General features: G+C 63.1%; 2 protein-coding genes across 4 annotated transcripts; both read right to left on the bottom strand.

The window, feature by feature from the left end:
* Positions 1-288: 288 nt before the first annotated feature.
* PLVAP (plasmalemma vesicle associated protein) lies at positions 289-3,170 on the bottom strand. The gene is made up of 6 exons (XM_069790497.1): positions 2,612-3,170; positions 2,122-2,212; positions 1,323-1,909; positions 894-1,017; positions 712-790; positions 289-601 (listed from the first exon to the last, which is right to left on the bottom strand). The coding sequence occupies exons 1-6, from the start codon at positions 2,987-2,989 to the stop codon at positions 595-597; spliced, it is 1,266 nt and encodes a 421-aa protein (XP_069646598.1). The 5' UTR covers positions 2,990-3,170; the 3' UTR covers positions 289-594.
* Positions 3,171-5,385: 2,215 nt separating this feature from the next.
* On the bottom strand, positions 5,386-7,109 carry LOC138686575 (myosin-11-like). 3 transcript variants are annotated; one of them, XM_069790492.1, is made up of 4 exons: positions 6,735-7,109; positions 6,437-6,569; positions 6,173-6,256; positions 5,386-5,960 (listed from the first exon to the last, which is right to left on the bottom strand). In XM_069790492.1, the coding sequence occupies exons 1-4, from the start codon at positions 6,892-6,894 to the stop codon at positions 5,951-5,953; spliced, it is 387 nt and encodes a 128-aa protein (XP_069646593.1). In that variant the 5' UTR covers positions 6,895-7,109; the 3' UTR covers positions 5,386-5,950. The 3 variants fall into 3 exon arrangements, with proteins under 3 accessions (XP_069646593.1, XP_069646594.1, XP_069646595.1); XM_069790493.1 differs by having other exon boundaries at positions 6,188-6,256; XM_069790494.1 differs by lacking the exon at positions 6,173-6,256.
* Between the last annotated feature and the right edge of the window lie 6,767 nt (positions 7,110-13,876).

The raw sequence follows: 13,876 nt of genomic DNA, 5'->3' as shown, positions 1-13,876 counted from the left end.
GAGTGGGAAGCACGGCTGTAAATCAGCAAGCGGCAGCTGGCGATTAATCACCGCGCTTGGCGCGTCCTGTGCCCGCCGCTGCACCCCGGCCCCATGTCCCGGCGTGCGGAGGGGCCTCGGTGGCAGGATGCGGCTGCCAGGGTTTGGCGGCCAAGGGCTTCCCGCTCGCTCGGCCTCGCACGCTTCCCGCCCCAGAGGGGCGCGTGAAGCCGGGACGGGATGTTCCCGCTCCCCATCCCGGCCGTGGCCTCTGCATCCCCTCTCATAGGCATTTAGACACACATGTGGTGAGCTGTGTCGGTGCTCAGGGCTGGCTCTATTTACAGCTGCCGGCCGCCCCGTCTCCAAGCATACGGGTACATGCGCAGGGGAGGCGAGCGTGTGGGAGAGGACGAACATGGGGGCTCGGGGAAGGGGACGGGAGGTTGGCTCTGGCTCCTGCCATGCTGGTGGCCCCCCCCAGGGGCAGGGGGAAGGATGGCGGTGGTGCCGGCCACTCGCTCCCGGTCGGGTTTTGCCATCCATGCCGTGGGAAGCACCTCCTGGGCTTGTCCTCGAGCCCCTCGCCGCCGTTTTCCGTACACCGCTCGGCCGTTAGCCGCTGCAGAGAGGGCAGGATCAGGCCCCCAGCACCACTCGCCTCCAGTGCCCCCAGCCACCTTCACCTCCCCCCCACCAAAGCCCGCAGGCTCCCGCGCTGGCCCCCCTCACCTGGTGTTCTTCAGGGTGGACGTGTACTGCTCCACGATCTTCTGCACCGTCCGCTGGATCTCCTCCACATTGATTTTGCCTGGTGGGACGGAGGAGCGGGCCCTGAGCTGGGCTGGGCAGCAGTGGTGGTGAGGGGAACAGTGGTCCCCAGGGAGTCCCCCACCCTCCTCCCCAGGACTCACCCATATTCCCGAAGATGCCCTGGTTCCTCAGAGCATCCACGTAGGAGCCGGTGCTGGCAAAGGGTCCCAGCCGCCCACTGCTGCCCAGCACCCGTGAGCCCGTGATGTCGAAGAAGGTGTCCATCTGCGGAGGAGAGCGGATGGTGGTGGTCAGCGCCGGCACCGCTGGCCCGCGCGGCACCGCACCTCTGGGCAAAAAGGGGGCCTGGGGGTGCTGCAGCGGCTTGTCCGTGCCTGGGGTGTACTCGCAGCCGTACGGAAGTGTGTTTGCAAAAGAAAGTATGTGTGTGCAAAAGAAAATGCCTGTGCCAAGGTGCGTTTGCAGAAGGGCATGTGCAAAAGAAAAAGGTACGTGCCCAGCCTCGTGTGCTCCCGGCACGGCCACGGAGGGTGCCCAGGGATGTCCCCGTGCCCCGGCAGCTCCCTCACCTTGGAGCCCATGCAGATGTTGAGCTGCTCCTTGAAGTACCCAGCCTGCGCGGCAGCTTTGCTCTTCTCCTCCAGCTCCTTGCTGAGCTGCTCCTTCTCCACCAGCAGCTTCTTCTTTTCCTCCTGGTTGCCCTTGACCTGTTTCTCAGCGTCCTGCAGCCGCTTGTCCAAGTCCTGCTTCTCCCTGGAGCAGTTCATGTGACACTGGAGCATGTTCATGTCGCAGACGCTTTTCCCCATGTATTTGGTCTCCCGTTCCTGCTGCCAGAGGAAAAGCCCCTCCGTCTGCTGCGTCAACCAGGTGACCTGGTCGTTGACTTCGTTGCAGCTGGGGACGGCCAAGCCCTTGATGCGCTGGAAGAAGTAGTTCATGTCGGACCTCAAGGATCTGCACTCGTGCTTCAGCAGTTCCAGGTTGGATTTGGCGGGCTCGCAGGTGATCCTGGTGTTGAGCAGGTCCCGCTGGCAGCTCTCCTGCTCCTGGGTGGCTTTGGTCAGCGTGGCACCTGCTTTGCGGCAGTTTTCCTCTAGCTCCTTCTTGGCCAGGGCTGTCTGGTCCAGCTGGTTCCGCAGCAGCGCCTTGTCGGCTGGAAGGGGGGGCACAGGTTTGGGGTCCATGGTTTCCTCCCACCACCACTAACTCCCACCCTACATCTTGGGGTGACACCCCTGCCTGGCCCGGGGAGGGGGCAGACCCCCTGCACAGCCTGCGGTGGGTCCCCAAGGGATGCTGGGGGTCCCCAGGGGGCTGGGAGGGGGATGCCCAGGGTGGGGCGACAGCCTGGGGGGGGTCCCTTACCACTGCAGCTGGCATTGATGACGCTGATGGTCATGTGGCACTCGTCCAGCTTTATCTTCTGGTAGAAGATGATCTTCATCATCTCCTGCAGCTGAGGTAAGGGGAGGAAGAGGAGGGGGGGTCAGAGTGTCCTGCAAGGACACCCCCCCCCCCCGGCATCGCCTTGCTCCCCCCAGGTGGTGGTGAGAGTGCTGGGGGCTGGCGAGGGTGGGGGATTGAGGAGGATGAGGGGGGGGCTGTGAGAATGGAACCCCCTCAGCCAGTGGCTGCCTCTGGAATGCCAGGGCTGACACCCCCCCTGGGGCTGGGGGGGGGGCATGTCAGCGTGGCCAGCAGGCTCTGCCCCCCCCATCCATCCCTGCTGAAGCTTGCGGGGCTGAAGCAAGGTCCCAGCTCCCCACAGCCCCCAGCACCCATGGGTGGGTTGCTGCCCCCAGTACCTGGGGGGCTTTTCCTTCCTTCCCCGGGGAAGGGGGGGGGGGGGGCTCACCTTGGGGATGGGGTTGGAACCCTGGGTGCTATTGCACTTATCCAGGTCCCGTTGCACCTTCTGGGCGAGGACCTGCAGCCCTTGCTTCTCCTTGAGGGTGGCGTTGAGGGTGCGCGTCAGGTTCATGTTCCTCCCGCTGAGGGTGATGATCTTGTTGTAGCGATCCTGCAGCTGCTCCTCCAGCAGCCGAAGGTGCGTGTCGGTGCCCGCCTGCGCGTTGCCGTACACCATGAACAGCACCAGCCCCAGGATGATGAGGAATTGGATGAGGGAGGTGAAGAGGAAGATATACTTCACATAAAAACCACAGTCCCGCTTGGGCATCGCTTCCTTGGCTTCCAGACCAAACTTGGCCATGGCGTAGCTGCTCTTCTCCATCCCACCGATGCTCTGCGCACCCCACCCCACGGCAGCCCCTTTCAACGGGGCCGCGCCGGGGTGGAGCTCGCTCCCGCCGCCGTGTTTATATTGCTGTATTTAATATTTCCTTCTGCTGGGCTCCTTCCTGCCTCTCCGGATGCCTCAGACCTCCCGGGTTATCACGATGCAGCTTCTGTTTGCAGGAGGACTATTGTTCCCGATGGCTAACAGAGGGGGGTGAAGCGTGGGACCCTGCTCCCCCTCCCTGTGCTGGGGCTCAGCGCTCCCCTGGGACCGGCTCTCACCCCAAAAATAGCCCCCAGCACGGCAGGCACTGGGGATGCCCAGGGAATGAGTCCCCAGGGGCAGGCAGGGTGGGCTGCGGCTGCCCACGCTCACTGGTGGGGTGATGGAGGAGGATCCCACCGCCTGCACCGGGCACCCCGGGGTTGGTCCTGGCACCACGTCCTCATGGTGGGATGGTGGCACGCGAGTCACCAGTGGACCCCACGGCTCACTGGGTTGGTGGCACGCAGGGACTGATGCTCCACGTCTGCTCTCCTGCAGCTTGCAGGCAGCTCGCAGGCAGGGGAAGGATGTGGCCAGGTCCTGGCTTGCAAGTAGGGTTGGCAGTGGGCTGGGGTGGGTGATGTGGGGCCGTGGGATGAAGCCACTGGTGGGAACCTGTGGCTGCAGCTCCCGTGGGTGCTGTCACTCCACAGAGCCACCATCCTGCCACGGGGCCCGGGGAGCTGCTCCTGGTCTGTCCCCTGCCGGGGACATCTCTGCTGGGCAGAGCGCAGCCGGTGGAAGGGAGCAAGGGGCAAATCCAGACCTTTCTGTGCCCACCTGCGGCACTGCCACATCCCCAGGCTGCCAAGGAAGCCCCGGCCGAGCACATGGAGCACGGGTGGCCCTGGCCCCGTGCGAGGACGGCCACCCATGCCACCATCGCTGCTGTGGTGGCTCAGCCCAGCCGGGCACGGATGGAAAGAGCCGTGGGTTTGCAGCCATCTCCCCCTTCCCGCTCCAGGTCTGGGGTCCCCTGGGCCCCACACTGGGCTGAAGGGGGAGCCTGGGGGTGAGGGCTGGCTTGGGGACAGGCTGGGGACATGGAGGGGGCTCCTCAGTGCAGGGAAAAGGGGTCACAGCGGGAGCAGGCAGCACCGTGGCAGGGACCAGAGGGAGGGGGAATGGTGCCCATCCGATCCTCAGTACTGGTGACCACAGATGGGGCATCTGGGCTCAGCCGGACCATGTTTGGATCCCAGCCATGGCCATCGCCACCCCGTCCCCATCCCATGGGAGCCCTGGGCTGCGGTGGAGGGGCTGACTGTGCCTGGGACACCCCCCAGCTCTGCAGGATGCCCAGCCAGGGTTGGGGGGGGGCTGGCTGGGGGGGCCGAGGTGTGGGGCCACGCCAGGCGCTGACCCCGATCCGCTTGCTGTTTCCTGCCTTCTGGCTGTGCCGTGGTCCCTGGGGACCGGGAAGTGTCTGCGATGGTCGGGATGGTGTCGGTCCTGAATCCATTCTCAGCTACTGACGTTTCCTTCCTGAGCTGCAAATAACGGTGAGTCACCCCCCGGCCCCCCCCGGCCCCACAGCAGGGACACTGCCGGGGCTCTGCCGGACCCCTGAGCCCAAGACCCCAACATGCCAGTGGCTTCTCTGGTCAGATGCTCCCTCTGGCATCTCGCCCCATGGGCTCCCCGCAGCCTCCTGGGGTCACCGGGCATCCCAACGGGGTATCCAGCCCCCCCGCCAGGCTGCAGACCCTGCCTCTGTCCCATTTTCCCATTAGCCTCCTGGCTATAATTAAGCTTTCCCATGCTGAGGGCTGGCGCTGCGTTGAGGTCGGGCCATGGGAATGGCTCTACCTGGTTCCCCTCCCTGTCCCAAGTTGCTGGGGGGCTGGGGTCTCCACTTTGGGACCACTGGGTTTGGGGTGCAGGAATGGGGCTTGTCCCCCCTCCATAGGCTCTGCAGCCTGGGGACCCCCCGACACAAGCGGGGGTCATCTCGCAGAGGCACTTTCACCTGGAAAACCGCCTGCCAGCACCTTCCCCGGCCCCCAAGCCAGGACAGGGGGGGCGGGCAGCGAGGGGCACGGGGGGCAATGATGTCCCATGGAAAGCGCAGGCAGGAGGAGGCCGGATGCCTGCGCGCAGCCTGCCTGCCCTCTGCACAGGATACCGCGACGGCAGGAAAATCTGCAACTTTCCTGGAAACTTTCTTCAAAGCGGATCAAAGATGCCGGGAAGCGACTGCAAAACAGCAGCAGCTGATGATCCCCATTCCCCTCGGCACCGTATCCCTGGCTGGGCCCCCCCCCACCCCAGGGTGCCTGTGGGGTCCCTGGCAGAGCCGGGTCCTGTCCTGGCAGCCGCTGGCACCGCGGTGGCAGAGCCCGGTTAAAAAGTCCTGGGGGGCGTGTGGTGACTGAGCAGGGCTCTGGGGATGGCTGAGCTGGTGGCACAGGGAGACGTCCCGGTGAGCAGAGCAGCCTTTATTGCCCAAACACCTGCCCAGTGTTCCCAGTTTCTGGAGCGTGCTGGGAGCGTGGCATTGAACCCTGGAGCTGATTAAGGAGCAGCTCCAAGCAGTCGGTGGGGGAAACCATCCCTTGGTTGAGCTAAAACTCTGCCCAAAAGCTGGACAACCGACCCCTCTGGTCCTGCCGTCCTGCTCCGGCTGTGGCATCGGGACACACGGCAGCGTCACGATAGGCGACAGGATCGGGACACGTGGTGGTATCGGGATAGAGAGTGCCATCGGGACAGGGTGGCATGAAGGCACACGGTGACCACCAGCGTCGTTCATCTGGACACGCTAGCTCCAGTCAGGGCTGAGCCGCTGCTGGGTCCCAGTGCTAAGGGGCGCTGTGGGACTGGGAATGATGGGCTCGACGTTGGGGTTGGTGGGGGGGGTGCCCGGCCCCCAGCCCCCGGCAGGGAGGGGGTCGGGGGGTTTGTGGGGCTTCAGCCTTTCCTGCAAAAGAGGAGAGAGCAGGGAGTGAGTCCCCACACAGCCCCCGGGTCCTGTTCCCCTGGGGACACCGGTGACGATGGCACCTGCCGGGAAGAGTGGCCGTGAGCACCCAGGCTGGCCGCACCGGTGAAGCCCCCTCCCCAAACTAATGCTTGGGTCGTGTGCCCCCCCTTCCCAAGCGCTGCAGGTAGGCCAGCACCCACAGAAAGTACCGGGATGGGGGGCACCTGCGCCCAGTCGCTCGGTCCCTCGCCCGCCGCCGCCGCAGCGCGTCGACCTCGGCCGCGTAGTCCCGTCTGCGGGGAGAGCGGAGTGGTGTGAGGGGGTGTCCCTGTCCCCCCTGGGGATGGGGGGGCGGAGGGTCCCCATGGGCAGAGAGGGACAGGGCAGTGTGGTGGAGGAGCTGGGTGTGGGGCTGGGTTGGTTTGGGAGGGTGGGTGCTCAGCCCATGGAGGGGGGGGGGACAGGGACCTTACAGGGTGGCTTCGAGCTCTCTCTGCCGGGCCTCGCATTGCTCCCCGCGCGCCCGCAGCGCTCGCTGCTGCTCCACCGCAGCCTCCAGCCGCTGCCGCAGCCCCAGCGCCTTCTCCTTGCCCTGCGCCAGCTCCTCTGCGGGACGAAGGGGACAATGGGGGTCACCCGCGCACCCCAAACCTGAGCCCCTTCTGCCGGGCATTGCCCAAAGGGCTGGGGGACCCCCGGGTGAGCTGCTTGAGCGGGGTGACGGGGGGGACCTGCGCCCCACGCCGCTGCTGCCGGGGGGATGGAGCTCACCTTGCAGAGCTGCTTTGCCGCGGGCCAGTTCAGCCCGCTCACGCCGCAGGGCCAGCACCTCGTTCCCCAGCGCCGTCACGTTGGCCTCCAGCCTGGCCTGGGGAGAGGGGACACGGCGGCGTGGGGACAGGGGTGGGCAGCGTTCTCCCCGTCTCTTCATCTGCGGCTGCAGGTCTGACCCTCCTCACCACGGCCCCATGTCCCCAAGCTGTCCCCCATGCTCCTGGTGGCCTTAGGTTCCCCCCGTTATGTTTCTCGAAGGGGTAGGGACATGGATTTGGGGAAAATCCCTCTTGCCTGGGGGGATGGCTCAGCCTGAGCTCGGTGAGGATGCTGGCGCACCAGGGATGTCACAGGAGCCCCAGGTCACCCAAGCGCCCCGTGAATGGCATCCCCAGTGCCTGAGAGGGGATGGGGCTTCCCCCCTAGTCGGGTCCCCAAGAGGCTGCACAGCCCAACCCCAATCCCGGCGCCAGCCCTGGGAAGTGGGAGCACTTTTCCAGCCTCTCCGGGCCATTGTTCGGCCGGATGAGCCCCGGAGGGGCGGTGGGACCCGGCTCTTCCTCCGGGCTGCGGCCGCGGTGCTGGGGCCAGGCCTTTTCCCAGCCAGGGCCGCAGCTAAAAATACCTGGGAGGAGAGAAATGGCAGCTCCGCACCAGCTCCGGCCTCCGCTGCTGCTTTGGGACGGGGTAATTATATGTGCGTGGAGCAGCTTGGTCACAGCTAAGAATAGCTGCCCCTGGCTGGGCACGGGCACCCGGGCAGGGGGATGGCAGGACCCGGGCTATGCCGAGGGACCGGGAGCAGCCGGGACTCCCCTTTTGGGGTGTCCCTTGCAGGAAGGTGGCCATGCACCCCTGGGGTGCTGCTGGTCCACCCATCCCAGAGCTGCTTCTCCCCCTTCCCGGCTCATCTTTGCAGCCAGTCTTTGCTCTCCGGGGATTGTGCATCTGCAGCATCCTTCCCATCAGTGCCGGGGCTTTCCACGAGCCTGGTCAAAATCCCCCAAGGAATGAAGCATCACCCTGGTCTTGGCTACTGAGCTCTCCCAGAAATCCCCCTCTCCGCCCCAACGTCGCTCCCCCCACTGCCGTGCATGCAGCCGGCTGGCCGAGGACCCCCTTGGCCCCCATCCCTGCCAGCACCTACCGCCCGCTCCCGGCAGGACGCCAGGCTGACATTGAGTTTCTTGCCGTCACCGCGGGCCTGGGTGAGCTCCCGCCGCAGAGCATCCTCCGCCCGTGCGGCCGCCGCCGCCGCCTGCTGCAGCCGGGTTCGGTCCCGCTCCAGCTCGGCCACGCGGTTCCCCAGTTCCCGGCTCTCGTTGGCCGCCCGTTCCCGGCAGCCCCGTAGCTTCCCCACCGCCTCTGAGCGCCACACCATCACCGCCACCGAGACCGTCACCGCCGCCACCAGCACCAGCAGCATCACGCACAGTCCCAGCACCTTCAGGGTGGCCTTGGGCACCGCAGGGTCCATGCCGGAGGGGGACACGGGACTGCTCGCCCGCTCCGGCGGCGGCTGCCCGGGATGTGCCAGCATCCCCAGGGCAGGTCGCTCCCTGGGTTGCCGTAATTACCGCGTGTGGGTTTTTCTCACCAAACACGGCTTTGGGCTGTGGTTTCTTGCAGGTCATAGCCCAGAATAGACTTTGTTTGTGCTGGAGGTGGGAGGATGCTCTGCCCCGGCGCCCGGCCGTAGGTCACAGCTGCAGGGACAAGCAGGGATGCAGTTGGGGTCTGGTGGATGTTGGGAATGCTGAGGCTGCAGTCTACCTGAGGGGTATCTGCAGCACCCCCTTACCCGCACCGTGCAGCAGGGTCAGGGCTCTGGGTCCCCAAGAGGTGCTGGAGCAACAAGATGCTGGATTTCCACAAGGTTTTTTTGAATTTTATTAAAAAATAACCTAACCGTGAAGTGCCTGTGGACCCCTCGGCTCAGGGCAGCCCTGCCATGTCTCTGTGCCCTCCAGCACATGCCCCAGTCCCCTTCTCTTGCCCTGGGCACAGTCCTTGGTGGCTGGAGGGAAATCATCTCCCCAGGATATCGCCACGGTGAATAGGGTGAATTTGGCAAGCAGAGCATGCAAGGAGGTATAGGCGGTCCCGGGACAGGGCTGAGCAGGCACCGGGCTCCTGCAGCAGACACTGCACCCGCTGCCACCCCTAGACTCTGCCAGGCTGGACGGGGATGGTTCCTCCTCGCCCCACGTCAGGGGACGAGGAATCATGGAGGTCCATGTTCCTGCTGCTCACAGGAGGAGCATCCCAGGGAGGAGGAGAACCAGGAGGCTGAGGGACATGGCAAGGAGCCTGTTCCCACCCGAGTGCTGGCTCCTCAAGTCCTGGAGTTCCTTCTGCAGGTGCTCGTTCTGCAGCTGGAGCTCATTCCTGGGGGGGGGGACAGGGAGAGTTGGTGACAGAGCGTGGGGCTGGGGGTGGTGTGGGGGAGCGTGGGGCTCACCTGCTGCTTTCCAGGTCCTCCAGCTGATTCTGCTGCTGGGTCACCTCTGCCTTGAGCTTCCCATTCTCCTCTGCAGGGAGGTGACGGCAGACCGGGGTCAGGGTGTCCCAGGGGACAGGGATGAGGGTGACTTGAGGGGATGGAGATCAGGGTGTCTTGGGATGGGGATGAGGGTGGCCCAGAGGATGGGGATCAGGATGACACAGGGGACAGGGATCAGGATGACACAGGGGACGGGGATCAGGATGACCCAGGGCATGGGGATCAGGATGACACAGGGGACAGGGATCAGGATGACCCAGGGCATGGGGATCAGGATGACCCAGGGGACAGGGATCAAGGTGTCTCATGGGATGAGGATCAAGGTCACCCAGGGGACAGCGATCCGGGTATCTCAGGGGATGGGGATGAGGGTGACCCAGGGGCTGGGGGTCAGGGTAGCCCAGGGGCTGTTGTCTGTGCCCACACCCCCCACCTCGGAGCCCTCACCCTGCCCAGGACTCACCTTGCAGCTGGGTTACCCTGGCAAGAGCCTGCTCCAGCTCCGAGGCTTGCCCCTCCAGCTCACCCTGAGCATCGGCAGAGGGAAGGGGCTGGAGACTCCGGCTCGGGCGCTCCCTCGCACCAGCCAAAAGCACCCAGTTCAAGGTGGGGGGCTGCAGGTTTCCCCATAGGGTCCCAGCCCCCCACCTGCCAGCAGAACCCCAGCACCTACCAGCTTATTCCTGCAGACTTCCCACTGGTGGTGGGCTTCCGTGAGGGACCGGTTGGTGACAGCCAGCGCCTCCTCCAGCCACTCCAGCCTCACTGAGCAATTCCCCACCATCGCAGGGACTGCGGCCGGCTGGCAGAACATGGTGGTGAGGACTACCGCCAGCACCACAACGACCACACAGAAGACCACGGCCACGTGTATCTTCCAAGCTTGCTTGGCTCGGGGCAACCAGTGTGGGCTGCAGCCCTCCATCCTGCCTGTGCTGCCCTGTCCAGGCAAAAACACACTGGGCTGGGAGCAAGCTTGAGTTTCCCCCTAAAATCAAACAGTTTCATTTCTCAAAGAGTGGGACTTTCCAGGAAATCATGTGGTTTGTGACAGAGCAGCATCCGGGGGAGTTGAATGGCCGCTGGGCTGCCGAGGTCTCTCGTGGGGCTGGTGCTGTGCCCCTGCGTGCACCGGGGCTGGTACAGGCAGGGCTGGGGCAGATGCTGGGGGGGACCCCGCCGCTGCAGGGGGGTGACCCCAGCCCTGTGTCCCAGCGAGTTGGGGGGCAGAGCTGGGGGGCTGTGGGCGTGCATGCAGCCCCATGGAGCTGCCAGTAGGGACAGTGCCCATGGTGGGGGGACACACGGCAGAGCGTCCCCCAGGGCAAGGGGTAATGGGGGTGTCGGGGGTGTAAATGGGGTATGGGATACCCGGAACATGGGGTGCCTGGGGTATGGGGGATTAGGGATAGGGGGTACTCAGGATATGGGTTACTGGGAGTGTGGAGAATTAGGGGTACAAGGTTGTGCTGGTTTTGGCTGGGGTAGAGTTAATTTTCTTCATAGTAGCTGGTATGAGGCTATGTTTTGGATCTGTGCTGAGAACTGTTGATAACACAGAGATGTTTTCCTTATTGTGGAGCAGTGCTTGCACAGAGTCAAGGCCTTTTCTGCTTCTCACCCCACCGGCAAGCAGGCTGGGGGGGGCACAAGGAGCTGGGAGGGGACCCAGCAGGGACAGCTGACCCCAACTGACCCAAGGGATATTCCATCCTATACGATGTCATGCTCAGCATACAAAGCTGGGGGAAGAAGAAGAAAGGGGGGGGCGTTCGGAGTGATGGTGTTTGTCTTCCCAAGTCACCGTTACGTGTGATGGAGCCCTGCTGTCCTGGAGATGGCTGAACACCCGCCTGCCCATGGGAAGCGGTGAGTGAATTCCTTGTTTTGCTTTACCTGTTAAACTGTCCTTACCTCAACCCATGAGTTTTCTTGCTTTTAATCTTCCGATTCTTTCCCCCATCCCACCGGGGGGAAGTGAGCGAGCGGCTGCGTGGGGCTGAGCTGCTGGTGGGGGTTCAACCACAACAGGGGTACTCAGGGTGGGGGGTACTGGGGGTATGGAGAATTAGGGGTATGGGGTACTCAGGGTCTGGGGTACTGGCGGTATGGAGAATTAGGGGTATGGGGTACTTGGGGTATGGAGAAATGGGGGTATGGGGTCCCTGGGGTATAAAGTAACTGGAGTTTGGGGTGCCTGGGCTCAGGGCTACCTTAGGTACAGCATAACTGGAGTTTGGGGTAACCAGGTTATGGGGTACCTGGGGTGTGGGGTACCCAGGGTACAGGGGTACCCAGGGTGTGGGGTTACTGGGGTAGGTGGTACCAGTCTGCAAACACTTCTGCAGCGCAGCCTTCCCCCCCCAGCCCAGTTCTGCCCAGCAGGGCTGCCCCGGCTCTGCCTGGGCAAAGGGGCACTTCTGGGGCCAGGATCCAGCCCTGGCTTCTGGCAAGCGCTTGGCCCTGTGATGTCCGTGCCAGTCCAGGCTTTCATGGGACATCCCTGTCCAGAATGATCCTGGCTCCTGCTGTTCGGGAGGGTTTTTATGTGGGGGAAGAGCTGGTGAGGGGAGGAGGAGGGTTAAAGGGGGAGGAAGGGCTGCGAGCCCTCCGCTCCCATCCTTAGGGAGCAGCATCGTGGTCCAGCCACCGCATGGGCTGGTTTTTGGGAGGCCGAGAATGGGGCTAAGCCAGCATTGGGGAGAAATTCAAAACGTTCTTTTTTCCAGGAGTTGTGCTAAAATCCTGGGGTTTTTAATGCTTTTCCTGCTGGTGTTTCTCAGCAGGGAAATGTCCTCTGAGAAAAGGCAACGCCAGCCGGTTCATCATGGCCCCGAAGGACCCCAAAGCACTTGGGGGGACTGGGACGACTGTCCTGCCAGGTCCTCTCCCTGCCACTCTGTGGGGCTGGGAGGAGATGGGGGACACAGGATGTGGGGATATAGGGTATGGGATGTGGGATGCGATATTTGGATATGGGATACATGATATAGGATATGGGATGCGAGCTGTAGGATGTGAGGTATAGGATGCAGGGTATGGGATACTAGATGCAGGATACGGGATGCAGAATCTAGGATATGGGATGTGGAATGCACATATGGGGATATGGGAATATGAAATACGGGATATGGGATGCTGGATGTGGGATATGGACTATGGGATGCAGGATGTGGGATAGAGGAAGTGGGATGCAGAGTGTGGGATGCAGGACTGGAGTGACACTGCAGCTGGGGATGTCACCGCCCCTCGCACCAGAGATGATCACCCAAATAAATCCAAGTCCAGCCAAGGTGGTGCCTACCAGGAGCAGCCCAGGCCAGGTCGGAGCTGGGGGGCCGAGGGGGCTGGGGGAGTTCCTGCAGTCACCGTGTTTCCGCAGCCAGCTGCTGGTGCCACTGCTCCTGCCACCGCAACTGTGCCAGGAAGCCGAGACCCCTGGCACAGAGTCCTGGCACGGGCAACCCAGCCCCAGGGATGCTCTGGCTGCATCCTGGCACGCAGAGACAGCGGCCACCGCCTCACCTTTCCTCCCCCCCAGCTCCAGAAATAGTTGTTCCACTTTTAGTATTTTTATTCTGCTGCTTCATGTGATAGAAAAAGCAATGGCTGTAAAATGAAAAACACACAAAATATTTACCAAACTTCAAGTTTTTGAGTCAGATTTTCAACATCTGGAGAATTAAAAGGCTCTGGCAGATTCGGTGAGCTGTCAGCGTAAAGGCTTTAAGTATGTTGTTATTATTATTTATGGTCTGGAGCCTGAAGAGGAATGAAGGCCAAAGGTTTCAAAAATAGCTTGAAAAAAGGGAATGGATGTTTTTTCCAGAACCAGCTCACTTTGAACAGCAAGATATTGAGATGCAACTCTTAAAAAATATATCTAAAAAGCAACTGGGAGAGGAATGTGCATTGTCAAGGGCTGCCCCGAAGCCGCCCTGGCGCGGTGGAGCTCAGCTGTCCCCACGGCGTCCTGGCTCAGGCTTGCTTTGCAAAGCAAGTGTTAGTGCTCCAAGCAGCCCCTCTCCCTCTTTCCACTGTTTTCCCCCAAATCCTGACTTCCAGTGGCCCCTTTCCTGGGAGCCATACAGCGATACCCGCCCTGGTGCCCCCGTTTTGGAAGGGGTTGGGGTCTCTCGCCTCCTGCTCCTCCGTGTTCAAGGGCCATTTGTTTTCCTCCTCCAGCAGGTTGTCCGGAGGGACCGGCGGGAACAGAGCAGCGTCTCTTGGCCAGACGGCCTGGAATTCGGCAGCTGGATCCGGCCTGGCCCTGCCATCGTGGCAGAGACAGGGAGCTGGCACCTCCCGTGTCCCCCCCATGGCTGGATGCCTGGGGATGCTCCGGGTGCCCAGGGATGCTCTGAATGCCCAGGGATGCTCCAGTTTGGGATCCCCAGGGATGCTCCGGTTCAGGGCAGGGGATGGAGCAGACACCTCTGCATCCCCTGGGGCTGGAGCCCTGGGCAGGATGCGGCCCCTGAAGCAGCAGTGCTGACCACGGTGCAAAGCCAGCAAGGATGGGGTGTGCAGGGGCACATTTTGGGCGGCCGGCGGCCAGGGCCAGCACACGGGAGAAGCTCCTGCCATGGCAGCAATGCTCTGCACCCTGCTCACGCCATGGCTTGCCTCAAGGGAG

This window comes from Haliaeetus albicilla, chromosome 8 (assembly GCF_947461875.1).
Source record: "Haliaeetus albicilla chromosome 8, bHalAlb1.1, whole genome shotgun sequence".
Taxonomy (NCBI): Eukaryota; Metazoa; Chordata; class Aves; order Accipitriformes; family Accipitridae; genus Haliaeetus; species Haliaeetus albicilla.
Note: the sequence above shows the minus strand (reverse complement) of the source record. Positions and strands in the feature narration are given on the sequence as shown.